Source organism: Cucumis sativus, chromosome 7 (assembly GCF_000004075.3).
Source record: "Cucumis sativus cultivar 9930 chromosome 7, Cucumber_9930_V3, whole genome shotgun sequence".
NCBI lineage: Eukaryota > Viridiplantae > Streptophyta > Magnoliopsida > Cucurbitales > Cucurbitaceae > Cucumis > Cucumis sativus.
Window position 1 is genome coordinate 5,001,239 of NC_026661.2, and position 27,854 is coordinate 5,029,092.

Here is a 27,854-nt window from a genome sequence, read left to right on the forward strand (position 1 = left end):
GAGATTTTGAACTTTATTTTTAAATTTTAAAATAAAATATTCTCAAATCACCATTTTTTTTTAATAATTCATTCTAAGTCCTATTATAGTTTTGTTTGAAATATGAGTCAAATGTCAACGTGAGCTCACGACCTATTTTTTCAAAGATCTCGAATTTGAAGCGATCGAAAAAGTATGTAATTAAAAATAGTTTTTGTAGTTGAATATACCGGTGATTTGGTTGATTGTCACGTACGGAATGAAAGAAATTCCAATACACAATGAAAAAATAGTGACTAAAAGTCCTCAACGAGCAAGGGTGGATCGTGCTAGGCGGGTGTCACTAATAACTCTTTTCTTTGTATAACCCATGGTTGTTGTGACATTGTTGTAACCATGATAAACTCATATTTCCTTTAGTAACAAAGTCCAAAAACATTAAAACAAAATGATATAATTAATAAGAATATAATACCCCTAATAAGCCTTTTTAACTTATTTAAAAAGGAACAAATATTTATTTACAAATTTAAATATTTTACAACTTCTCTAAAAAACATCCTTCTACGTAGACATTTTACCAATATTTCTATCTAACTTTTTCATAAAATTCAAACCACAAACAACAAGATGTATAACATGTTAGGAGCCAAAATTTACATCTTTTAAAAGTAATACTAATAAAATCTCAATGCTTAAATACAATATTTATGTGAATAGTGTTAAAATCATATGGTTTTATTAGCAACTAAATCATCAAGACCATAGCAAATGGAAGCACAAAAAAAAAGCAAGCATGTAGAATAATACAAAAGTGAAACACTATACCCAAAAACTAATAACTAAACGAGATTTCCATATAACAATCTCTACAATAAACCACCAAACATAGTTCTTACAAAGGCTTTCTTTCTCTCTATTCAACTACTAATCATAAGGTGGGCTCTCAACTGCATGATTCAGTGAGCAATACCTGAGTTGAGACACTCCCACAACCAAAAAAGAAAAAAAAGGTTCATATTCATGGACTGAAAAGATGGTCCATTATGTCTATCTTCCATACTTCGAATAATTATAGAAAGTGTGGACTTATTAAACCTGCAATCTCCAGAAATCCAACCTCATCTTTCCCTCCAAATATCTTCTTCAGTTTCTCGTCGCAAGCTATGACTTTCTTGTTGCTTGGTTTCTGAAAGAATAAAGAAAATAATTTAAAAGAAAAACAAATTGTTTCTGTGCTTCAAATCAATGATTTGTAAGACATCAACTATCATAACCAATTTATGTTCTTTTATGAAACACCAAGGACAAGTTTAATGCAGTAATGTAAGAGAACTCATGGAACTAAAGTAGATATCACCAACGTAAATGACAAAGCTAAAGGTAGGGAACAAAAAATGGTGAGCGAGTTTTTAGACAAACAGAATTGCATAAGAAAGTGGGAGAGTTTACGGCGAGAGCAAATAAGAGGAGAATGATAAAGCTCCCATAGGAATTAGGGTAAAAACTACGCAATGAGAGCATGTGGTGAGTACAGAAAGAGATACTGTAATTAGAACCTTTTACCAATATAAATTTCAGAAGGTGTTTATGTTCATAAAAACAGCTATTAAATGAATGGACTCAATCTATGAAACAATGGAAAACCGAAAAACAAAAGTATGTTTTTCTAGAACTGTTCCATGTCTTTGAAAACAAATGTACAAATCAGAAAAAAGTTAACGAAACCCAGAACAGAAAAAGCTCTTCAGAAACCTTAAAGGCCTCAAACCCAGTAACAAGCATTACTATCCACTTGCCACATCTAAACCCTCTTCAAAATAATGCATTAAGAGTTGTTAAAAGCTTTCATCCAATGATCATCAAAGCACACTCTAACAACAACACAGCAAGAAAATTCTAAAGACCAACAATCCAAAACCATTATTTCAGAACAAGAAATTTTCAAACCATGCCAATATATCTTACAACCTCCTCCGAACCCAACAAATCAGAGCAACCATCTCCCACTTTCTTATACAAACTTCACTAATAAGAAAAACCACATCGAAACAATCTTCAAAATAAACCATTAAGAGTCGAAAAAACATTATCTAATAACCATTAAACCGCATTCCAGAAAGAACACAGCAAGAAAAATTCTAAAGACCAACATCCAATATCTGGTTCTGAAATGAGGGTTTAGAAAACTATGGAAACCCCATAAACTTTCAACCCCACTGAAGAAAAAAAAAAAAAACACATCAAAGAAAAGTATTGAAAACAGCATGGAAAGAAAAAGAAAAACAGAAAACGAAAAAGAAAGAGAGATTCTACCTGAAGATTATTTTCTTTAATGTAAGCCCAAATGACCTTAAGAGCTTGAGTGCGGGAAATCTCAGGAGCGCCGACAAGCGCTTGCAACTCCGGTGAAATTTTCCTGGGCTTCGTGATGCCACGGGGCTCCCGGCTAGGGGCAGTGGCCTGCTTGGACGCTAAAGCGAAGGTAACAGTGCGGGGGAAGCGCAAATCAGGGAGAGGGAGTTGATTGAGATGCTTGAGGTTGGAGGAGGAGGTGGTGGGGGAGGGTTTGACGACGAGGAGCGACGGTTTGACGGCGATGAAGGTGGAGAGGAAAGCCATGGCCGGAAGGCAGTGAGTGACGAAAGGTTGTTCTCAAAAAATGGATAAAGCGAAGAAGGAGAAGCGGTAAGAGCGATAACTCGAGAAGGTCGAATTTCGGAACGCGCGCTGCCGTTAATCCGTTCGGGTTCTTCGGATTTTAAATAATGTCGTTGTTGGGCTATGGGCTTAATTAGAGTTATTTTGGGCTGTGTTGAATTGGGCCTGTTGGGCTTTGGTCAGAATGTGAGGGAGAAGAAAATGGGGTATGGGGAAGTGAGGAGTGGAAGTTTAGGGTTGGTGGGTTTATTTATAATTAGTATTTTTTATTATTGTTGTTATTTTAGGAAAGTAGGTTTAAATCTTTTTGCCTCTTAATTTTTTTTTTAATATACTTTATATTATATGATATGGAAAAGAAGGAGAGGTGGTAGGACAAAAATAAAATTAGACTATTAATTAGATTAGTAAAAGTTTAAGTTCTTTATATTATAGCAATAGTTGAAAATGTAAATATCCCGTAACGTAGTAACCTTTACGTAAAGTAATAACATATAAGATTATTTATGTAATAAATAACAATGGTATAGTTAAAGTTATTTGTTTCAACTATCATGGGTTGACCTAGTAGTAAAAATGTCAAAAACTAACTAAGAGGTCACAACTCCTTAGAATCTATAAACGATACATCATATCACCAATGATATATATCACAATTATATGTACAGTGTATCACTGATGAATCATATTAGCTAGTAATAAAAGTCTGTTGCATAGTTTATCAACGACAAAATTTTGTCAATAATAGATTTTACTATATTTAAAATTCTTACAAATGTAGCTATACACTTTAACTATTACGTGTTATTGATTGCAACTACCCAAATTATAAAAGAAATGGGTGTATGTAGATATATTATTTTAGTTGGGTTAACCATAAGAAGATGGTGTTTCAAATCTATATATTACGAAAATGTCAAAAAAATCTTATGATTGAGTAAGCCATTTAAAGCCAAACCATCCATATAATGAGGAATGGACATCAAAAGTGTCAAAAATCTTATTATTGACTAAGGCATTTAAGCCCAAACCATTCTTATAATTATTCTTTTTTCCATTATAGTATTTTTGCAATTATAAAAATAAATAAATAAAAGAAAGATATTTCAGTTATATTTTTCATAGGGAAAAAAACCATTAGTTGATGAATGTGATGAACATTTTAATCACTATATATTTTCAAAACGTTTTGTCCTTATTAAAATCACTTTAAAATATATTTTTAATCCTTTCAAAACTAATTTTAATTTGATGATATAAAAATTATATTTAAAAATGTAAAATTAAGACATAGAAAAAATGATTTTGTCATATTTTAGAACAATTTTGAATATAACTTAATTATTCGAGGTTGATTTAAAACCTCTTGGAATATTAGAGATACGAAATATATGGTAGACTAAATCGACTAGTGTCACCCTATTTTGCAGTCACACGTTGTAAACATTTTCAGCATTATAAATTATACCTTTAAATTTTTAAATTTAAAAATTGGACAATCAAATCGTATTCAAATGTTTAAAATTAGACTCTCAAACTTACATAATTGTATAAGTTTAATGGTTCAATTTTAACATTTATGTTTCTAACTTTTACTATTATTGTAAGTTCGAACGGTTCAAATTTAACAATTTTAGAAATCTATGGATGATTTTTTTCAATTTTTTCATTTAAAAAACTAAATTCAATTTTCTTTTAAAGAAAAAAAAACAAAATTTAATACCCAAACAAATTTTCGTATAGTAAAATCTAATTAAAATGTTTTCAACCATAATTTTCTGAAGTTAAATTTCACTATTACAACGTATATTCTTTAATTTAAATATTACAAAACGTACTTTCAAATATAAATCTTCAATTTAAATATAACATTTTATTATATATATACTGAAAATGTATTATTAAAAAGGGAAATTATTATTAATAACAAAAAGAGAGAAAAAGGATAATAGTTTAAAAAAGAGAGAGAAAAATCAAAATCAATTTTTTGACCTAAATAATTAAAAAGAAAAAAAGAAAAAAAGAAGAAAAAGTTGAACGTATTTATCTATTTATCTTTACTTTTAAAAATCTCAAGTAGAATCTAAGAATCCTAATTTGATTACAAGAAGCATATATTACAATATTTGATTTTTCTTTTGTTTCCTTTTCCTATTCTAAGTTTCCTATTCCAAATATAATTTATGGAATTGTATATAAATATAACAATACTAAATTTCTTTCGATATAAACAAATTAAAAGTTTGGTGATCTTCGATCGAGCAAGAAATTTGAAATTTAGTTCTATATGCAACTTCATTATGTCATCGATGAAAGATAATGATAAACCTATGGTTTCTAATGACGACGATACGAACGATAATCATCGCTTATTTCCCATTCTTCAACAACTAACAACAACACATCTTCATTCACTAATTATTCATCCAATTGGAAATAAGTTTCTTCTCCATCTTCTTCAACCTCCCCATTGCCATCCAACCTTCATTAATCATCTTCTTCTCTCCCTAACCACTTATTCACGAGACCACTTTCTACCAATCTCTCTTCATTATCTCGGGTTAGTTCCTATATATATATTCTTTTACTTTTTGTTTATTATTTTCATTCCTATTCATTAATCTTTTTGTATGGTTAGACATCGACTTGTGGTGGCGTTAATCTCTCATCTTAAATACCCTTGTCAACAATGGATGATTGTATTACTGATGAGACCGCATGTCTTGACTTTGGCTAAAGACTTTCATAGTGGTCATCGAGTGATAAAGAGTTGCTTCCAAAACTTTTTGCCACAATCTAATGAGGTAATAATTACTTTTAAGAAAATAAGGTAACAAACTACTTTTATTGTTTTTTTTTAAATGAAAATTATTGAACGTAAAAAACAATAATACAGTCGGACCGGATATATACATTATACAATATACATATTATCACATGAATGCAGTTGATCATACTTAGAGTAGCACAAAATTGCTTGGAGTTGGCGAGAGGACAGGCAAGTTGTTGTATACTCCAAGAGTGCATTGAATATTCCAATAATAACTTGAGACAACTTCAAGAAGTTCTAATCTCTCCGTTGATTCAAGATGTCTATGATCTTTCAAAACATCCTTATGGGTATGTACATAAATTTCATTTCATTATCTTATACATGCATATATATATATTATTAATCCAAGGTTAACTAATTATTGATTATATGTTAATTGTTAACTGCAGCAACTATGTTATCCAATTTATGATTCAATTAGATGGAACAAACATAGGACGGAGAATAATCAAAGAACTTACACACAAATTTGTAGAACTTTCCATGGACAAGTATGGAAGCAATGTAGTGGAAAAATGTCTATCTTGTTGTGAAGGTATCTCTAATGACATTATCTTTGAAATTTTGGAGGGTAATGGTCGAGATCGACTCATCCAAATTTGTACAAACCAATATGGGAATTTTGTTGTTCAAACCGTCATGTCTATTGCTAAGGTTTGTGTTTATTTTTTTCCTCAGTTAACATACCTTTTCATTTTATATATTGAGAAATGTCAACATAAAATGTACACATTGTTGCTATATAAGTGGAAAGACCAATATTATGTCGTTACCTTCATAATCAAAATGCTTATGAAGAATCGTTAGTCTCTAACAGTGTTTTTTTTACGTTGTAGGGAAAAATTCGCAAGTTGCTTGAAAAAGCCATTAAGAGTCATTGGCTTGTTCTTCAACAGCATCTATATGGAAGAAATGTAATTTCATCAATTAGACGTGATAAAAAAAAGGCAAAATTATCGAAGTATGTTTGAAGTAGGAATATTATATATATATAGACATACTCTTACTTGGGAAATGTTATTTGTATAGAATGTGAGTATTATGTGACCTGTGATTTATTCCTTAGTTAGGGAACCATATCATTGTTAAGGAATTAATCATTTATGTTAGAGCTTTTTTTTTTTCTTTTTGTTATTATTATTTTTTTCATTGTTGGAATTACATTGTATTTCATTTTTTAATTGCTTTAATGTCATATATCTTGATTATAATATAGTACTTAATATTTTTAATTTTAATTTTAATAAGATTTATATGACATTGATTGACTAATCTTAATTAATTAATTAATTAATTATATTTGACACATTCCTTTATTAATTAATCAACAAATACACTTGAATAAATAATTGCATTCATCTAAGAAGTTTTAGAAACATATATACACATCTTCTTCAAAAATGCATTTTAAATATTTTACAATACGCTAATTTTCTCTCTTTATAAATTTATACGAGTTGGGTTTATTCTTAAAAAATAATATTACGTAACATATGATTTCATGCACTTTCTAATATCTTGTGATCATAATGTATTTAAATCAAATAATTGAAAGTGTAGATGTTAGAATTAAACAAATTGGGAAAAGAAAAGAAAATAGAAAGATAAGAGGTAACATCATGCATGGCAATATAGGTTTGATTAGACACCCTAACTGAAATCGCTTTTCCCATTGCTTTCACTCTAAGTTGGCTTCCCTTTTTCCTTTTATTATACAACATATATTTCAAGCATTTCTTTTCTATTTTCTTGACATATGTATGGTTGTTTTATAAATTATATCATTCTCATCAAACTAACGTTGTTGTATGGTCACGTGTAGTAAAGTTTAAATAAAGTATATATAGTTTGAAATGAGAATAGTTCAACTAACACTAGCATATTATACTACGTATTAACTTCAAAGTGTTTGAAATTCGATCGTGATCATTTCACATATTGTAAATATGTATATTGTCGTTTATGTTCATAACTTAATTGATGGTATGGTAGACTATGGTTTTAATGTTATGTTTTCGATACTCTTCATTTTTCTTTTTCTTTTTTTACACAATTCATATATGATTTATGTATAAGCTCGTACTTTCGAATTTCACGCATGGAGGACAAATAATGCATCCCTTCCACGTATACATTATATGAAGGTTAAATTAAATGATTTGAATGGAAAGTAATCAAATTGTGCCAAACATTATTAAACATTCAACGTATATTCTCACGATATTTGTTCAACAACTAGCTACTTAACCCTTGTAAATATGAGTAGAGAATAGTAATAAGCTTAATACAAATCGCTCGTGTTCGACTTATATACTTGTACGGGCGTTACTTAAGAGAAAAATATTGTGACTGAACACTCATGATTGAGTATGAGACTATAATATTTGGGTGCATTCCACGCTCAAAATACTCAATCCTAAAAAGAAGAAATAAGAATAATTTTTCAAGTGGACGTCAAATTATATAATTGAATAATTTGGTGGGACACGTTAATATCAATGCTAACTTAGGACGATTTTTCACTCAGATAAAAAAAAATTGGTTCATTTAGATAATTTGATTGGTAGGTAACAGAGAGAAAAAGAAAGAAATATTAAATAATTGTACTTTGATCATATGCTCTACATTGGAAAAAAGTATTGACTAGTTTTTTATATATATATATATATATATATTTTTGCTTTTTCTAACTTTAATATTTGCTATTTCTAAAGTTAGGATTACTTTTGTTATTTTCCAAATATTTTTAACCATTTAAAATGGTATGAAAAAACAATTAAATATTCAAAATTGATTTAATTAATCATTTCCAAAGACCTATATTTTATTTTAAAAAAATATGCTTCCCTACAAACAATCTAAAAAAAATGTTTTTTATTATAAAGATTTTGGATTTAGGTTTATAAAAAAGAATTTAAAATATCAGCTGTTGATTTAAAATTAATATAAAATTTACAAAAATTTTCTAATCTAAAAAATTAACCTAAATTTTAGACACTACCATCTAAAAATCCATCCGAAACTTAAGCATCAACAAGTTAAACACTAAAAAATCATCCAAAAGTAATTGATAAGAAGGCAACAACCGAAACACATAAAAGTCATATCTTTCGATTTCAATTGTGTTTCTAAAACGACATTAAAAAAACTATATAATTTTAATTAAATAATTATGGATCTAGACAACTCAATCTCAATTATAACAATGATTATCATTTAATTTACCTCTTCATTTTTATTTTTTGGAAAGAAAGCTTTAGAAAAAATAATAATGACCATAATTACAATTAATAAAAGTAAAATTAGCATTGCTATTGTGGGGACGACGTTGTTAATTAATCACTAATATTAATTAATCAAATGTGTTTTGGTTTCCGTAAACAAAGCTTTAATTACACACTTTGACCTTCACACATCACAGTCACCGACCTCAGCCAATAACAGCATGCCACGTCGCCATAACTCACCAAACAACACTCCCTCCTAACTTTGCGTATCATTTCAATTTCCCCATATGAATCGCACCGTATTGCCTCTTTCTTTCTTCCTCATGATAGTAATAATTATTAGTTGGATGTGGAAACTGAGATTTGTATTAAAAGTAAAGTTTCCTTTTAAAATATAGTTTAAAATACGCTTTTTCATCTCTCAAGTTTTAAGTTTGATTTTAGACAATTTATTTTACTTTTTCTCATAATTTTTTTAGTATAAGTTTCATAACTGAAATTTTTTTATAATGATCAAATAATTAATTTGCTTACGTGCATATTAATGTAAGGTACTAGAGAAGGTAGATATAATTAGGGATAAGATTATTACACACTTGTAGATTAAGTTAGTAAATTAACTCCCAACGATTTAGTTAATTACATTTTATTGGAAGAAAATTATTTACAAAAAATAATGATAATAATAATTAAAGAAAGGAAACTTTTTGGTGATAGCAATAATTTAACTTAAACATGAATTGTTCTAATTATGGATCAGCACGTGGAAGGTCCCATTCCCTTTAGACATTATAGAAATGCTTTCTCTCTTTCTTTTCTTTTCTTTTCTTTTTTCCTTTTCTTTTTGTTTTTTCAAATTATTTATTTTAAACAAATTGTAATATATATATATAAGAAATGGGATGTGACTTCTGTCACTGTTCTTTGGGAAGAAGAGATATTAAGCAAAGAGAAGATTAGGGGTGTTTTGGGTTATACCTATTTAGATGTGACACATCTAATTATTCGACTATCGTTTACAACGTTGAATTTTTTCTTCTTTTTAAAAAATTTTTTATAAATTTTTTAATAGTAAAATTAGAGTACGTACTCTCTTTTTTATTCATAAAACTTAATTTTTGTTGTTAGAACGGAAAAATATGAGATTTTGAGCCACAATATGTTAATTAATATTGAAACTATACAAGAATTGAACATAACTAAACTGACACAGAGTATTTAGGATTATTGTAAAACATAATTGAAAAGAAAAAACTCTTGTTCGCAAGTTGAAAGGTTTGTCACGTTAAAAATTAAACTATATCCGAATGCATCTTGTGTTGTTTATGTAACACATATTTGATTGAAAATATACAATAATAAACGATATACTTAATTGTTTGTGTTAAGGTGCAAGCTCAATTAATACTATGAGTTCCAACATATTCTTTCTATTAGCAAAGGGACCACTAAATAATCTCTTCAAATAGTTATTCATCCGTCTAACTTTTCTTATGTCAAACTCCTCATTGGAATACATTTGTTGGTGACAACAAAAAATGTCAAATTGCTTTTGGTTTAACCTCGTAACACCTTATGAAGATGATGATATTTTGTTCTCACTTTTGTATACATGATCAACAAATTAATACATAACACATTAATGTTAATTAAATTATCTCTAGAGAATCTCTCATATTCTCTGGCTAAAGTGGCTTAAAATCAACTTTCTCTTTTAAAAACTAACTTATTATTTTATTATCATGTGATAAATTATGGACTACATGGGAATATAGGCGCAGCCAATGCTACACCCATCATTCTTCACGACACCCAATGTTACATAGTTATCATTATTCAATACAGTTGAATGTATATTAAATTGTATCATGTTTTGGTTTTGATTTCACTTAAAATGTTTTGGAGGAATGAATAATTGTTCTCACTCGTATACTTAAAGCGTACTTTGGTTGTAAGCGTTGTTGTAATAACTTGGAATAGAAGTTGAGACAGATGGCAGTCCTAAATTCTAAGTTGATGAAATAAACTCTCATTATATGTGGAGCCCAAGGAGAGTGGGATTCGTGAGATATGTTTGGTAGCGAATAGCGGTTGGCCACATGTGCCTCAATGCAATTTTTATAAAGAAAAATGTATGTAAATTACCTAAATGCTCTCTATCCTCTCTATTTATTCTCTCCCCTCTTTTGATTTCCCTCTCAAACGCTCATCATCGCCATCGTCCAACAAGAAGAAGAAGAAGAAGAAGAAAAATGATGGATCCTCGAGCTTTGTTGTGTTTCACTCTCATTTCCATTGCCTTCCCCCTCGCCCGAGCTCAGTCTCCCTCCAGTCCTCCCACTGCCACCCCTTCTCCTCCCACCACCTCCACCCCTCCTCCTGTTTCATCTCCCCCTCCAGCTGCTACTCCTCCTCCGGCATCCCCACCACCGGCCTCTCCACCTCCCGCATCCCCACCACCAGCGACTCCACCTCCGGCTTCCCCACCACCGGCATCTCCTCCTCCGGCTTCCCCACCACCCGCATCTCCCCCTCCGGCAACTCCTCCACCAGCATCTCCTCCTCCTCCCGCGACTCCACCACCTGCACCATTGGCATCACCGCCGACGGCAGTTCCAGCTCCTGCACCAAGTAAGAAGAAGGTGAAGGCAGCAGCTCCGAGTCCGTCTCCTGTTTCGAGCCCGCCTGCGCCGTCAGTAGAGGCTCCAGGACCTGCAGGTCCTGATCAATCTCCTACCCCATCTCAGAACGACAATGTAAGTTTCTCTCCCACATTTTTTGACATTTTTTTCAAAGGTTATTATGATATGAACTTAAACTGACTCTAAGTTTCGGTTTTGACGTTGCAAAACTTAAGAACACACACACATATATAATTCAATCCTCCACACCAAAATCTACAAATCACATATATTGTTGTAGTGATCAAATGTATTGTAATTTTAGTATGTGTTCTACAATAATGAGTTTAGTTTTAATTTAGTTCTCTACCCTTATAATTTTAATCTTAACATTTAAGCCTCATTTCTTTTTAACTTTGATATTTTAGTAAATAATCATTTTCTTCTTTTAGTATTAATCTCTTTTAAATTAATTTTTTAGAAAATGATAATTATAATTAAAATTTTCCCCTTTTGTTCAAATTAGATTTAAGATTTTATTTATTTTAAGAAATTAAATTGAAAAAATATCCGTACAAAGTTTAATAAATTTTATCTTTTTAACTTTTTTTTTTGTAAATAGTTTTTCCTAATTTTTTTAAAAAAATTCCTTTTATTTATAATTCTTTTAAATTAATTAATAGAATTAAGACAAAAACTAAAAGTAAATATCGCAAAAGTATAAAATTTAAAACTTACGTACTAAATTGAAATACGACTCAATTCTTAATAGTGATCTTTTGAAATTTAGTAACCTAGATAAAAACCCGACACCAAAATGAAGGACTAAAAATGTATTTTTTTTTCCTTCTTTCTTGTAAACTTTAAAACTAAGTTTCCTTTTGTCCTACGTTTATCTTCTTTCTATCTAGGTTTTTAACGAGCACACTATTTTTATATTTTAAAATTCACGAAGATACGAACTTTTATTAGAATGCAAATTTAATATTAAATTCAACAAATAAGTTTTGTTGATCTATATCACATAAAACCGTACATTTTTAATGGAATCATAATGTATGAACTTATAAGAGAAAGATGTATAGTTATAATGTTATTTAAATTTCTTTCCACGATTGTTTTAGATGATATTTTAGTTAGTGATTATGGATCGATTAAACATTGTTATTGTTGTTGATATTGCAGAGTGGAGTGGAGAAAGTTTGGAGAAAGGAGAGTATGGTGGGGAGCATAGTGATTGGAATGGGATATGTATTTTTGATGCTTTAGGGAGAAGAAAAGGGTTTCTTTTTGCTGTCTATGTGTTGCCTCTTCTTTTCTTTTCTTTTTTCTTTCATTATTTCTTCTTCTTTGGATGGCTCTATATTTCATTTCATTTTGATTATTATTATTAATTAGCCCATGTCTTGTTTGGGACTTTTGATTTATTATTATTAGCCTTTTGGATCAGTACTACTCTCTCTTTATATATATATATAATGACCCATTTTGCTTGGGATTCTTTTGAGGCAAAAATATCTTTGTATCTACACCCTATTTAGAGGGAACTTCTCTTATATATGTTCTCATTCTCATTATTTGTTCATCTACTATACCTTCTATCTTCCTCTTCTTAAATCATTTGAATCGAGTGTCTAAGATGTTAATGATGTATTGAAAAGTATTTTAGAAGTGATCACTTAAGAAAATAATTATGAATATTGTAACTGCATATATTTTGATGAACTAATCCTCCATTAATTCTATTTTAGTTTCATAATTTGATTCTAATGTGCAAAAAGGAGTGATGATAGAAGATTATTATGGGTCAAGTGTCACAAGAACTCAAATTACACTAATAAGGCAGGTGGCAGCCTTTGGGTTAAGCTTTGGCAACATTTCCCTTCACTTCACACTTGTATAAATGTCCTTTCTCACATATTGTTTGTTTTTCTTTTCTTTCTTTCTTCTATTTGTTCATTCTTTTAAGTTCAAACTTCTGTTTAAAAACAGTAGACAGAGATTAATCTTCATAAAGACAGTCCCTATCTCAGTGAAAATGAAATTAATATGCATATCCAAAGACAATATAGTTCAATATTAATCCACCTAGGTTTAACATATCCTACCATGCTCTTCTTAATTTCCCATCCTCCATGAATAATTCAAACTTATACTTCAAAAAATTGGACTTAATTGTTCTTCGAATCATATATAATTAAATTCGTTTTTACCTACTAATTTATGTTTTTGGATCAATTCATGATTTAAGATGATATTAAAATCGGTGGTTTGGAGAAGTCTTGTGTTCAAGTTCTTACATTGTTGTTTTCTCATTTAATTATTGATTTGCATGATATATAATTAAATTAATTTTTACCCCTAACTTAATTAAGATTTTGGGTCAATTCATGTTTTAATAGTAATGTATTGTTCTTTTCTTTTCTTTTCTTTTAAGAAGAAAGTGTACTTGACTTATACGATATATAGTATAAAATTGTAATATTGTCAATTATATAAATTAATCGAAACCACATTTGAATAAGATAGGATTATCCATACATAAAAAGAGTAGGGTTAATAAATGTTTAAAAGTATCGATGAATTACTATATCTATACCCAACAAGGGATGTATCTGTGGTAAGTGGTTCAAACATACGAACTTCAAAATTAAACGTTGTTTGGTTTGTAACAATTTCATACCAAGTTATATAAAAATGATGAATCTATATCTTGAACCTAAGATATTGCAAAATGAGGAGTCCACATCTCAACCTTGAAAACCTAAGACAAGTGAGTGAGCCGTGAGGGTAAAACTTGCCTAAATGACTTGTATTGTCCGTTATGTTTAATTTGCATAACATCATAAGAAACTTATAATTGTATCGAATAAAAAAGTTTAACTAATGAATCAATTTTTTCAATTATCCCTTTTGTTTATTAACCTAACATTTACCATTACACGTGAAAAAATTAATCCATTAACTTAACATTGTTTAAAGATAATCTTAATAAAACAATCTAAATTGATTCACTTACGATATTTCTCGAATAAAATCTAAAAAACGACATTGAAAATGGTATAATTTATTGGGAAAGGAGTTAGTATTACACATCTATTATATAATAGAGAAAGAATTAGATTTTTGAGAAAATTACAAATTCAAAAAGCTTTTCTTTTAATAAGTTAACGCTATAAGAAAAGAATATTACCAAAGAAAAGAAAAAGGAAATAAAGTATAGAGTTAGGGGTACTTTAGCAAAAATAGAAATCAAGAAAGGGACAAAAAAATGAAAATAAGAGATAGTTGGAGGGTCCCTACCGACACAACGCTTCCTTCTCTCCTCACCCACCCAATACAGCTGTTCTCTCTGTCTTTACTTTCATTTTTTTCTTACCCCACCCCCTCATATTTTATACTTTTTCAATTTTTAAATTATTAAATTTGATAAAATATTTACTAACATATATCAAAATGTTCGGATTATATTGATAATCAATATTGATAGACATCGATATGCTTCTATCGTAATATTAATAGACGGTGATAAAAATTTATCTATTTTTATTACGATAAAATTCAATATTGTACTGTAAATTTGTAAATATTTTAATTTATTTTGCTACTATCTTTTTAAATAATTAATTATAACAAATATTTAAATATAATAAAATAAATTAAAATATTTCAAAATCTAACCAAATTTTATTAATATTTTTACCCATTTGTTATTTCTGATCATTTTTCAATAATTATGTAGGTTTTGAAGGGAGTATTTTAAAAATAGAAAAAATGGTAAAAATACTTAGAGTCATATAACAAAATTATTAAAAATGTAAATATTTGTGATATGTTCTATTTTTTACAAATTTTTTTAAATAAATAATTAATGAGGTCAATTTGTGTATTTTTTTTAAGGTTAATTAATTGGATTAAAATAGGAGGACTCGAACTTCAATATCTTCTTTTAGAAATAATAAAGGTTAGGGATGAAAGTTTGAATTTAGGATCTCAAAACAAAAATTAAGATGATTGTTGATGAGTATATATAATTGTAGTTGGTATGACATTTTATCTTAGAGGTGAGAGATACCACATCTTAACAGTTCTACGGAAGAACGATTAATTTTTTTTGAAGATCATATTTATAATTTAACCAAGGAGAGAAAGAGATATACTCACTCTGTTTGGTGTTTTAAAAGCGCTTATTAATTCTGCAAACTCCTACTCTGTTGAGAGAAACAAATCTGAGATTTCATACATTTCTCCCATCTGAAAGATCAAAGCAATGAGAACTCACCTTTTACTTCTTGGTTTGTTCTTCTGTTTCCTTCTCTTAAGTGCTTCTTTCATGGACACTGCCATGGCTGATTCAGGTACTCTCTCTCTCTCTCTCTTTCTTTCTTCTTCAACATTCAATCCAGTCCATCCCATTTTCTGTTCAACACACTTTTCAATCACTTAAAAACAATCCAACTTCATGTGATATATTAATATCGATTTTAAACGGTGAAAACTATCTTCAAACTGATTTTGAAAATAACACAAACCCCATTTTAACCATTCCAATAGCATGTCAATACACTATTGTGAAAACATGGTATGTCCAAGTAATTATATAGTTCAGATCTAGTTAACACAACTTACATATAACGTTGGAGCATCCACTTGAATCAACATATATACTATTACTAAATCCTGGATTATCCACTGAAAATTTGATATCATACGCGAGTTTACTTGTTGGAATAAGCAAAATTGATTATGAGTGATGAAATGTGAAATGTGGTTGGGGTTGGGGGCAGACCGGTGCACAAGACCGTGTAGGAAGAGGTGCTCGAAAGCGAAGCTGAAGCGTCGGTGCATGAAGTATTGTAGAATATGTTGCAGTAAATGTAAATGTGTGCCAGGGGGCTATGGGAAGCGCCATTGCCCTTGCTATAGCCATGTCCACACCATTAGAGGCAGGGCCAAGTGCCCTTAACTTTTAAGACCATATGCATTTATTGTCTGTCCCTTATTGTTATTATTATTATTATTATGAAATCAAATAAGCCAACCTAAAATAGTACTATAGAAATGAAATGAGACCAAAATAATTGTGTCTGATTTCAATATTAAGTACTGCTTCAAAGTTTGAATGTGAGGTTTGTTTGGTGTGCTTTTTTTAATAATAATAAACTATATGTATTTATGATGTGCCTTTGATTATTGTATTTTATTATTTAAGGCCTTCTTCTATTTTATTATATTCTAATTTATGTACCTAAAAGATTCAGTGGTTGATGAATTTTCATTCAATAAATAAGGACAGTAATGTTATGTATTATGTCTATACAAATTCTTTTATCTGGAATAGCTTTAAACCTATAGTTGCAAATTTAGCAATTAAATTCAAATTAATTAAATATATAGCACAATTTTAAAAAAATTGCAAATGTAGCAAAATTTGTGTCTATCAGTGATAGTTTTGCTATATTTGTAATTTTTTTAAAATGTTGTTATATCCTTAATTGTTATTGCTAAAATAGTCCTTCATTGTAATTTCTCTTAAAAATTAGAGTTAAACTTCTTATAAACATCACAAAGTCATGATTTAGTTCGTTTAAATTACTAATCAAATCAAAATTTTAAAACATTTTTGACAGATTTACAAGTTATAACTTAAAAGCAATTTTTAGTCCAACCTTACATCTACTCAATATAAACGTATTAAATCATTCTCTTCAAAAAAGTATTCATTATAGTCATGATAACGTAGTCTCATACTAATAATCACTAGACATGAACTTGAGATACTTTGAATTGTATATAAATTTAAGAATCTTTAAAAGTTTTTCTGCGGACATTGAGCCAACATAGTAACGGCTTCAGATAAATTTTCCTTTTATTCACCTAACCATCGTTCCTTAAGAAAACAGAGCTATAGATTCTTCCAAAGAGAAACAACAAACCCTATTCTTGAAACATCAAAACAAAAACCTTTCTAATCCAACTGAGTGAATGTAAAGAATATGGAAGACAAAATCTGAGAAAAAGGGCATTCAGCATAACAGAAAGTTGAAGGCAATGATAATATGGGGAGAATAACTAACTATAAAAAATGAATAATGCAAGTAACACTGTAAATATTAAGCAAATTAGTGATGATTCTAATGTTACAGATTTCGGATTTTATGACATTAAACAATTGTCATAAACACGTTTCTTTGACAAATTTTGCATCTTAAAATCATCTATAATAAAGTCTAGGGAAAGCTTCAAACACGGACACATCCATCAACCATTTTTACCCTCTAAGAACCAGATTTCATTACCTTTATCAAGCTTCATTCTATGCCAATCTCTTGACGATGAATACTTTTCCTAATCTGGATGTAAGGCCCCTTAAAGTAAGAGATCCTTTCATTGAGGGCCACCAATCACGTTCATTGCATCAGTGGTTAGAAGCAATAACCTTCCTTCACAAAGCATCTTCCCCCCCCATGAAACGCCAACCTTATTTGGCAAGGAGAGCACGGTTCCACGAAGATAGATTCCCAGTGCCCATTCCACCCATAGAAGTCGGGACAGTGGTCTTCTCTGTAATGTATTGCCTCCAATATCTTGATTATGATATCGATGAAAATGCCCTGAGACAGTACAAACACTAAGTCGATTCAAGAGGGCTGGCTCTCTCCCCTTTCTCAGAGTAAAAGCATGAAAATACGATTATCCAAACAAAAAGTATATATACTGAGCACGCTCACTCCGATACAGAATATTATGTCATGTCACGTGTGATCCCACCCTTTCGTACAAACTCCCCTTTTCACCGTTTCGTGAATATTTTAGAAGTATTGGAAGCCTAACAGTTTCCTCATCCACTCTGCTGCCTTTCCAAAATAAATCTCTAATCATTCTTTCCAAAGAGCTTTGGATTTAGGATTTCCTCCAAGGGGTATTCCCAGTCGCAGATAACCAAGAGGAATTTTCAATTGTCAACGAACAAATAATGAACATGTTGAGCATCAATAAAGCTCCGTAGGGGTAAAAAGATTGCTAAATAAACGCATCCTATACCTTGTGAAGTTTTTTCTATGGGATAACTAGTTTCATTTGCTTCTCAAGCTCATTCAAGGTAGTGTATAATAAATCAACATAAGGATGTGATTTGGTTGCCGAAAAAAATTCGTGTACAGTTCCATCTATACTGATCCAACTCTGGCCTGGCTGCTTATGAACACCCTTTTCTCTCATAAACCATCTCAAAGCCGAGACATCATCCCATTGAAGATCCGTAGCAAATGAATTGGCCTGCATTACGTAGCCAGCAGAGTTTTCAGGATCCACTTCAACAAGCTTCTTTGAAACATATTGTGCCAACTCAAACCTCGAATGGAGTAGACAGCCTCTCAGAAGAGAACTCCAAACAAAATTATTGGGTTCAAAAGGCATGGTTGAAATAACTTCAAGAGCATCGTCAAAGTGGCCTGCCCGAGCAAGGAGATCAATGTAACAAGCATAGTGTTCTAAACTAGGTGATACTAAATAGTGCGTAGTCATTTCAATAAAGATTTGACGCCCTTGTTCTAGAAACCCTGAATGGCTACAAGCAGATAATAGGCCAATAAATGTTCCAGTTGATGGTATTATATTAATCTCTTGCATTTGGGCAAAAAGCTTCAATGCCTCATCGCCTTTGCTGTTAACGGCAAGACCCATGATCATGGCATTGAAGGTGATTACATCTTTGTTGATTAGTTGATGAAAAACTTCCTTTGCCCTCTCCAAGCTACCACATTTACAATACATATCAATCAATGAAGTGGCTAACATTTTGTTTGATGCAATAATACCTTTACGGCCACCACGTTGGAGAACTTCGTGAACCCAACTTCCAAGCTGCAAATCTCCTATTTGAGCACAAGCCGAAATGACAGTAACCATTGTAACATGGTTGGGTTTGCAATGGGGATTTTCAACCATTAGACGGAAAAGGGTCAAGGCTTCCACAGGGAAACCATTCTGAAAATATGCATTTATCATTGAATTCCAAACAAGCACACTTCTCTTATCAACAACTTCATTGAACTTTTCTTCACTCTTCTCAACCATCCCCCACTTTCCATATAGATAAATAAGAACAATATTAATTGAGTCACAACAAGACCTCTTGGAATCACATTTATTAACCAATTGTCTTAATTCTACAACCCATTTCTCAATTTCCGCAATTTGCAACTTGGAACAAGCAGACAGAACACTAACTATGGTGTCATCCTCAGGCTGTATATTCTCTTTGACCATCATAAAAAAAAGCAGCATTGCCTTTTCAGCAAGACCCATCTGGGCATAGCCAGCAATTAAAGAAGTCCAACAACAAGCCATTTCTCTATCCGACATTTCATCGAATAACTTATGTGCAGAAGCCATCTCCTTCAAGCCTCTCGCATAAACTCCAAGAAGAGAATTGGAGATAAACGAATCACCAAAATAACCCATTTTAAGGACATGGGTATGAACTTGTTTCACATTGAGAGCATTGCAGGAACGGTGAAACGCTTTGAGAAGGAAAGAAAAAGTGAAGTCATTAGGGGAAAGTGAAAGGTGCTTCAAATATTTAAAGATGGATAAAGCAAAGAACGAAGAGTTGTGTTCAGCAAGTACTCTGATGATGGCGTTGCAAGGAAATATGTTGGGGCGTATGAGTTGATTGAAAACTCTGAGTCCAACAGAATGTGGGTAATGGCCGATAAGTCGAGTTGCAATTAGATTGTCTTGATGTTTCAGCAAACGAAAAACTCGGGCATGGATTTGACGAAGATGGGAATTGTTAATGCGGCCCTGAAGGAGGTCGGAGAGACTGATGAACTCAGGATTGACACACAGACAGCGCATGGCATAAGATTTGAAATCAACCAAATGTTGTTGGGCTTGTGAGATATATCATCGAACAATTCGTGAGCATAATCTTCATCCTTTAAAGGAAGTATAGAAGGAGAAAGCTTTACAATCCTCTAACGCCACCGGAAATCCGGCGGGAACTTTGACAGTGGCAGAGAACACAACATGGAAGTGAGTCTAAAACGAGTGAAATAGTTGAATAATTTGTTGGCATTTTATGATTTAAAAGGTAAATATTGGATGATTTAAGATCATTAAATGTTTTTCAACATTACATTTTAAACACTTTTTTAGAAACTGAGTTTAAATTTTAATGACTTAATATTAGATTTGCATGAGTATTTATGCGATTTTAAATACTTCTACATAATAGATTAGTTTATAAATTAATTTTTAAAAGAATATATTATTTTAATTTGCAAAAAAACTCTACAACTTTTCTAAATAGTTTTTTTCCATAAAATTAAATACTTTATAATTTCAATCGAATATGAATATAAGTTCGAATAAAAGAATTTAAAATTACGTAAAAGAAATATAAAGACTATGAAAAAAAATTGACAAAAGAGAAAAAGAAAAACTAAGAGAAGAAAGACGATCTAATGAAGGATAAACTTGGTTTTCTTTTTTAAAATATGGTAAATTTCATTGATTTTTTTCATTATGTAGCATGAGTCGTAAATATTTTGACCGTTTATTCTATTTATGAAAGTTAACCTCACTTAATATTATATTATTATTTTTAACCTCAAATTAATATAATTTTTTTTAATCGGGTTTGATTTCTTACTTTTGCTTCGTAAATCATTTGAATAACTAAATTTAAAAAAAGTTTTTAAAAGAACATTTTAAATAAAAATACTTTTGAGGAATCGTAAAAAATAATAAATTTGACCAAATATTTAGAAATTAAAATTTATCGATTTTATCAATAATAGACATTGATAAACACTAATATATTTCTATGAATAACATTGATAAACAGTAATAAAAAATCTATTAATTTATATTATTGATAAAATTTATAATTTTGCTATAACTTATAAATACTTTAATTTATTTTGTTGTTTTTGAAAATACTCTTGGTAAAATATCAGAATTTATCTATGATATAAGATAGATTATTATTTGTATCTATCTATCATGATATTTTAGTCTATGACCGTGATAAAATATAATATTTTAATTCATTTTGTTATTTTAAATAGAACATTTTCTAAAAACTACATACACAATCTCATTTGATAACATTTTCGTATTTAAAAATTAAGTTTACAAACATCTTTTTATTGATTTCTTTATTTTATTATTTACAATCATTTAAAAAAAACCAAGATAAAGTTTGAAAACTACAAATTCCAAATAGCATTAAGCATTTGATTTCCAGCCAAACAAGCTTCTAATCTTATAAAGAAAAGTTGCGAACTAACATTTTTCTATATCATGATATGACACATTCATCACATTCAACACTTCAAAAATTATATAAAATATCTTTATTTGTGTTTGAAACATTCAAACACCTTTACTTAACAATTTTAAAAATAATAATTAAATATAAAACTTATTAGAGTTTGACATGCAAATATTTTAAATTCTATGCCTATATTTGCAATTATCCCTTTTTAAAAGAAATAATTGCATTAAAAATAAGTCTATAAGTTGGATATTTAAAATAAAATAAAATAATTTCCACGAGAATTTCCGCTCCGATCTTTGTCAAACTAAAAGTACCGAATTTTGCAACGACGAAAACTTAATCAAGGAAAGAACGACAAGGTAAAAAAAAAGTTTCAAGTACAACACAGTTTTTAAAAAGTAGAGATTTGATCTTCTAACTCTTGCTTAATCCATTCGGATAAACTCTAAATAAAACCTACCCTATGTTTTAGAAGCTTAAATTCATATAATGTGGTTGGATTGAGGATTAATCTACGGCAATTAGTATATGAAATAAAATAATAGATTCATAAGCCAAAGTTCACTTAGCTTAGAGAATTAACAAAGTTGAATTACAAGAAGGTAGGAAGATTATTGAACTTAAGAATAAAATGACCTTTAACCAATTAAACTTCTACTGAGTCACTACCAACTACTACAATTTGACAGTAAATATTTGTACTTTTTTTACAATATTTTTGAGGTGCCAAACAAAATGCAAAAAATGAAAATAGAGGAAAAAATTAAATAACCACACAAAAGAAAACTAGTCACCTTTACTTGAAAGCTGTATATATACTTCCAGAAGATATGAAACAGATCTTTAACACTCTGCCACTGCCACCCTAAACCAATGTTGAAGAGAAAGTTATAATTCAAGGATGATTTATTGGTCACCACCACCTGCTGCATTTTCAACATTGCTTGAAAGGGAAAGAAGATTCATCAGCTCCATTCTGTATTCCAGGCCTCTTAGGTAATGCCCCAACAGCATGCACCTTAAACAAAATTAGGAAAATAATACCAAGTTACACCAAATACTAGAATCTTAGAGCTCAAGGACACAATTGTAGATCATGTTTAAGCAAGGTCGCCAAGTACAAGAATCTAAAGCCACAACTCAATCAACTTCTATTTCATGTCAATATTTGGTTCAAGATTATTAAAAATGCATAGTGAATAAATCAACAAAGAATTTCGAAAGAAACTGTTATGAGCAAACTCGCTTCAACCTCCAGGCATGGGAAGGGGTTTCTTGGATCTATTGAGAGATAATTTACGTTGTAGCATGAGCATTTTCAAAATCTGTCACTATTTTGGCTTTCAAGGAAAACAATTTCTAATGAAAACAATTAGACAAGTATTTGGTTCTATTTCATAACCAATTTGCAAAAGAAAAAAAGAGTAATTTACGTATGTTTTAAAGATTGCGAAGTTCTTCCATCTTTTCACCGTCCCAAGATAGTGCTTCTTTGAATTCACCACTCTTGAACCATATTCTTTTCTTTTCTATCTTTTTTTTTTTATTAAATCCCATTTGGGATTCATGAGCTCTAATACCAAATTAGATTACAACCGATCAACAAAGAGAGGATTAACTCATGTATATTGAGGTCCTTCTATCTTAAAAAATGTGAGAACCTCAACAAAAACAAACTGCATGGTAATATTTTCTGTTTGAGCCCATCATCTTAAACATCTAATTAACGAAACTACTCATATTAAGTGCACAGAGTGCTGCTCCTACGTAACAAGCACAAAATAAAAAGGAGGAAAACAAGAAGGTATCTAACCAGAAAAGTAGACGAGCCAGATAGTCTCGAGTTAATGTTAAGAGAGGCTGGAATTGGAGGGAAGTATTCTCAACAAGTTCTGCACAATCTTCATTACCAATATTTGTTGTGCTTGTTCCAATATTTTCTGATTGAGAAGGAACTTTGGAATGAATCTTGGGGGAAAGGGTTGCGAGAAGTCCATGGACAACAGAATGTATGGCTTCTTTTAAATCAGGGGATGTAGGTTCAGACAACTCAGCCACCTGTTTATCATAAAAAAAAATCAAGCTAAGTAATAATCATAACGCAGCAAAACATAAATATGACCCACAATCTCATGCATGCTCACCCCCTCCAAAGAAGGTTGAACAGATCAGTAAATTGAACTCATTCTCTGTGGAAGAATTGTACGATGCACCCAAGTATTCACATACATTATGTGTGGGTTTGGGGAGAGAGAAAATGGGGACCCAAGAACCACCACAATACCATACAAAGGCATGCAATCTTATACAATTAAAATATATTTTTTAAAAAGAAGCCATAATTTAAGACCCGGTTTGGTTTTGGTTTTGGAAAATTCAACTTATAAATACTTCTTCCACCTACTGATTCTTTGTGTTATTATCATAGATCCTTTAGTAAAACCCAAGTTTTGAAAACTAAAATGTAGTTTTTAAAAACTTCGGTTTGCTTTTTGAATTCAACTAAAAATTCAAATGTGTAATTGGTAACGATGAAATGTTAAAGAAGATGTAAGAAACAAGAACAATTTTTAAAAACTAAAAATAAAATGGTTATCAAATAAAGTCTTGATGTTTCACAAATGTAAAAAGAGCAACAAAAGTCATGCTGTGTTATTTATTGTAGCCCAATAAGTTGCACTAGCGAGTCCAAAAGCCACACCTTACCAATAGACCCATGACACAAGTAAGAAGAAAAATGATAAACATGTAATGCAGACATTTGATGCTCGTTGAAGAAAACCAAGAAAGGAGGACCTCGTGGTTGTTAAAAGTTTTGGATTCTTTGATAAATCTAGAAGCTTAGACCGTTAATAGTTTGAACTTCAATTTGATTTATCCACATGATAAGATTTCAAGATTATAATGACCGATGACCACCCATGCTACATGTAAAGAGTTTAATCAAATAGAAGCAGTAGCATTCCCTACTGTAGAACAAGTTGAGGCAAGAGGCTTATTAGATAATATGTCAACTATAACATATGATGGAAGACACCACATTAATGTTTAAAAAATAGTATTAATATTAATATAATTCAACATTTGGCCCTCCCATGTCACCCCGCATTGTCTTGTATCAACTGTTGTAAGAATGTGCAGAGTACCCCTAACGTTTTGATGCACAGACCTTAATCCTTAATCCTTGATAAATTAAAAGAAGAAAACATGAAACTTCATATAAATAACCTAAAGCAAAACTTCAATTAACATGCAAACAGCAATATATGTCTGATCTGTACACACCATGTAGAATATCTTAAATTGACAGCCAAAGTTTGATCGTTTTTGAAAAAATCAACACACCTTTTCTGGCTGTAATGATCTCAGATAGTCCAACAGATCATTTTTCTCCTCGCCAACAAACTGTTGCATCTGAAGAGCTGCACTTTTCCTCTTCACCTCATGGAGTTCCTTCAACAAATTAACCAAGGAACGTAAGAAAGTACAGTACAAAAGGAACACAGAACGTTCCAAGATTTCATGGGATATAATTTAAAAAGAATATATTATATTATAACAAAAAAGGACAGAAGTTAGAACAAGAAGTCTAGTTGAAAAACTTAATATCTTTGATGAAAAGATTCTTCCATTTTCTCAAAAATGCTCCACTAGTTTTAACAGAATAATTGAGTGTGCCAGTTGCAAATAACAAAATAAAATTTTCAGCTGTCACCAAAGCGGATGGACATTATTGTCATTGTCTAACAACATCTCGGAACTATAACTAATACATTTGGAGATGGGTTGTTAAATAAGTAGAGAGATGATCGCCAAACTAAAAAGAACAAATACCTTTTTAATTGAAGATAATTGAAACTGTAAATGGCGAATATGCTGTTGAACTTCAGGAGAAATCTCACCAATGCCTTGGATATTGATGTTGTCGGATGAATTGTCCAACAATTCCTCACATTTGGAAGAAGACTCATTTTCATCTAAAATGTTACCTGAATTTGCACCGTCAAGCAATATTTCATGTAAATCAATCCTACAATTATCATTCATTTGATTGTAATTATTTCCATCATCGAAGTCAAGATTTCTTTCAAGGCAGAGTCTGTATTCAGCATTACGCAATGTGTACCTGAATAGTATCAGAAGAACAAAAAGAGATACATCAAGAGATGTTAATATGTAATGGAAATTAGAAAGAAAAAAGTAATTATTACATTCTTCATGTACGGATTGAAATCAGAAACAATGATACTGATGACTCAACTAAACCAAACTTATCATTAGCCATCTTATGTCAAAAAGTTTTACAGAAACAAATACATGTGAAGATGAAATCATGCAATTATATTAGGTACGGTTAAAGCCAATCGACCATTGTAACAAAAACACAAAATTTGCCAGCGAAGACCATTGATCCATCTCTGCCTTATCAAAAAATTTCAGAAGCCTAAAGATACAAACTAGGGTAGACAACTTACCCGGTCATTATTGAAGAAACTAATAACTTAGATACTGGTTCCCATAAAGCCTCAACTAAAACTTGAAATTGGTCAGATGGAAGTAAGCCCAGCATGCCTGAGATAGTCCTTTTCATAGCATCCACAGTAGTAGGTGGAACATCTTTTTGAATTAGGCTTACATCTAACGGCTCTATCTCTTGTATCAAAGATGAAAGAACTGATTTCTGAAAAATGGAAATAATATTCATCAAACAAAAGAATTTTACACACAACACATATCAAGCATCAGCATTCATCGAGTGCTTTAAAATTTAGATCTGAAACATAATCATAGAGAGGAAAAATACTTGCCTACGCACCATACCAACCAACCAGTAGAAGCTCCAACTAACTTTTTAAGGCGCAATTCTAGCGATTAAGAATACATGACACACAAAAGTAAGAGTTCGTGCTAAGCTGTGTATAGGCAAGAGTTCAACATTTACCCTTATCTCCACTTTTCAAATTTACCAAGTAACTCTCTTACTTTCTTAATATACTTCTCAGGATTATCGAGGAACTCAATCTTACAGCTTTACATCCCAAACAAAAACTTACTAATTCAACATGTTAAACTCAGACTTATTAACCCCACTTAGTGTACCAAACGCCCCCGCCCTAAACATCATTACTCATAAGGAAGCTAGATAGTTAATGGTCTTACAACGAAGTGCCAAAATAGTTAAGTTACTCATTCACAAATCCAATTTACCAACAAGAAACTAAAACTACTCAACTTTAAACCAAAATTTGGTAGGATTGTTTGAAATTTAACAATAGATACACTAGCAGCACGCATACCCATATCTTCCACTTAAGTAAACGAAAGTTAATTCCACAAGCTATAGACGAGCAAAATCCCAGCATTCAATGTTTTGCGGTTAAATAGAACTAAGACAAATTGAATTAAACAAACGCCAATTCCAGAGGCAACAGTAAAGAATCAGACCTTGGATGAAAAGGGGGAGTGGGAGCGTTTGGCATGATCGAAATTGTCGGAGGCGGAGTGCAAGGAGGAGGAAGAGATGGTTAGGGCAGAGAATCGGGAGGTGAAATTGGTGGAGGGAGGAAGAAGGGGGGAAGGAAAATGGCGGGTAGAGGAGCGGGATAAGGGATGGAAAGGGAGAGGGAGCGAGAGAGAAGAGGTGAAGGCTGCCATAGGCAAATAGCGCCACAACCTCAACCACTTCTCTTGCCTCCCTCTTCTTCACCTTGCTTTGTGCTGACTACTGCTTCTACACCATTTAACTGCAACCACAATAATTAAGAGGGGATTAGATCCATGTCGTTGATGATGAAGCTTCCGATTGCGACACCAAACTTGTGTCTTCCACTTGGCTCCTATCTCAACCGTTGAATTGTAGCCCCTAATTGAGATAATTGTACGATTGATCCAAGATTGGAGCTCAGTATGAAACCATTAATGAACTATTAGGGAAGAGACTAAAGTGAGCATAAGAGAGAGAGATAGAGTTTGGAATTCGAGCATGTTTGGCCTTGGCTAAGGGTTTGTTTTAAGAGGGTATTGAAGGAGAAAGTGTTATGTGTAATTCTTATTCACAAAATTTTGAAGAATATATCTTAAGAAAGATCCTTTTAGATAAAGGAAAAGGATAAGGAAATCTATCGAATCAGAGGATTTTACGAAGAAATAAAGATTACAATGCCAACTTTAATAAACACAAATAAGTCAAAATATGTGATAAAGTATAATCATAAATAAATGGTAATGACTTAACAGTAACTATG

At 31.0% G+C, this 27,854-nt stretch overlaps 4 protein-coding genes and 1 long non-coding RNA gene across 6 annotated transcripts; 2 read left to right on the forward strand and 3 right to left on the reverse strand.

The window, feature by feature from the left end:
* Positions 1 to 802: 802 nt before the first annotated feature.
* Positions 803 to 2,734, reverse strand: LOC101217337. Its single transcript, XM_004136898.2, has 2 exons — positions 2,296 to 2,734; positions 803 to 1,168 (listed from the first exon to the last, which is right to left on the reverse strand). Exons 1-2 carry the CDS (start codon positions 2,599 to 2,601, stop codon positions 1,052 to 1,054), a joined length of 423 nt encoding a protein of 140 aa, XP_004136946.1. The 5' UTR covers positions 2,602 to 2,734; the 3' UTR covers positions 803 to 1,051.
* Positions 2,735 to 10,866: 8,132 nt separating this feature from the next.
* LOC101217806 (classical arabinogalactan protein 9) lies at positions 10,867 to 12,906 on the forward strand. The gene is made up of 2 exons (XM_004136900.3): positions 10,867 to 11,456; positions 12,507 to 12,906. The coding sequence occupies exons 1-2, from the start codon at positions 10,953 to 10,955 to the stop codon at positions 12,588 to 12,590; spliced, it is 588 nt and encodes a 195-aa protein (XP_004136948.3). The 5' UTR covers positions 10,867 to 10,952; the 3' UTR covers positions 12,591 to 12,906.
* A 2,372-nt stretch (positions 12,907 to 15,278) lies between these two features.
* LOC101218521 lies at positions 15,279 to 16,544 on the forward strand. The gene is made up of 2 exons (XR_970014.2): positions 15,279 to 15,679; positions 16,109 to 16,544. It is a non-coding gene; the product is annotated as an uncharacterized LOC101218521 (long non-coding RNA).
* Positions 16,545 to 17,379: 835 nt separating this feature from the next.
* Positions 17,380 to 20,423, reverse strand: LOC105436103 (putative pentatricopeptide repeat-containing protein At3g08820). 2 transcript variants are annotated; one of them, XM_011660581.2, is made up of 2 exons: positions 19,953 to 20,085; positions 17,380 to 19,846 (listed from the first exon to the last, which is right to left on the reverse strand). In XM_011660581.2, exon 2 carries the CDS (start codon positions 19,785 to 19,787, stop codon positions 18,381 to 18,383), a length of 1,407 nt encoding a protein of 468 aa, XP_011658883.1. In that variant the 5' UTR covers positions 19,788 to 19,846; positions 19,953 to 20,085; the 3' UTR covers positions 17,380 to 18,380. The 2 variants fall into 2 exon arrangements, with proteins under 2 accessions (XP_011658883.1, XP_031744265.1); XM_031888405.1 differs by having other exon boundaries at positions 17,380 to 20,423.
* A 1,715-nt stretch (positions 20,424 to 22,138) lies between these two features.
* On the reverse strand, positions 22,139 to 27,628 carry LOC101218281. The gene is made up of 6 exons (XM_004136902.3): positions 27,055 to 27,628; positions 26,085 to 26,290; positions 25,444 to 25,735; positions 24,955 to 25,062; positions 23,423 to 23,667; positions 22,139 to 22,627 (listed from the first exon to the last, which is right to left on the reverse strand). Exons 1-6 carry the CDS (start codon positions 27,262 to 27,264, stop codon positions 22,516 to 22,518), a joined length of 1,173 nt encoding a protein of 390 aa, XP_004136950.1. The 5' UTR covers positions 27,265 to 27,628; the 3' UTR covers positions 22,139 to 22,515.
* Between the last annotated feature and the right edge of the window lie 226 nt (positions 27,629 to 27,854).

Excerpts from the sequence above, each read along its gene's own strand:
- LOC101218281 (XM_004136902.3), bottom strand. The coding sequence starts at position 27,264 with ATGGCAGCCTTCACCTCTTCTCTCTCGCTCCCTCTCCCTTTCCATCCC. Across the intron at positions 25,736-26,084 it reads GTTTCTTCAATAATGACCGG|GTACACATTGCGTAATGCTG; the intron begins GTAAGTTGTCTA and ends GATACTATTCAG. Across the intron at positions 25,063-25,443 it reads AATTATCTTCAATTAAAAAG|GAACTCCATGAGGTGAAGAG; the intron begins GTATTTGTTCTT and ends AATTTGTTGAAG.
- LOC105436103 (XM_031888405.1), bottom strand. The coding sequence starts at position 20,183 with ATGCGCTGTCTGTGTGTCAATCCTGAGTTCATCAGTCTCTCCGACCTC.
- LOC101217337 (XM_004136898.2), bottom strand. The coding sequence starts at position 2,601 with ATGGCTTTCCTCTCCACCTTCATCGCCGTCAAACCGTCGCTCCTCGTC. Across the intron at positions 1,169-2,295 it reads TTAAAGAAAATAATCTTCAG|AAACCAAGCAACAAGAAAGT; the intron begins GTAGAATCTCTC and ends TTATTCTTTCAG.
- LOC101217806 (XM_004136900.3), top strand. The coding sequence starts at position 10,953 with ATGATGGATCCTCGAGCTTTGTTGTGTTTCACTCTCATTTCCATTGCC. Across the intron at positions 11,457-12,506 it reads CCCCATCTCAGAACGACAAT|AGTGGAGTGGAGAAAGTTTG; the intron begins GTAAGTTTCTCT and ends TTGATATTGCAG.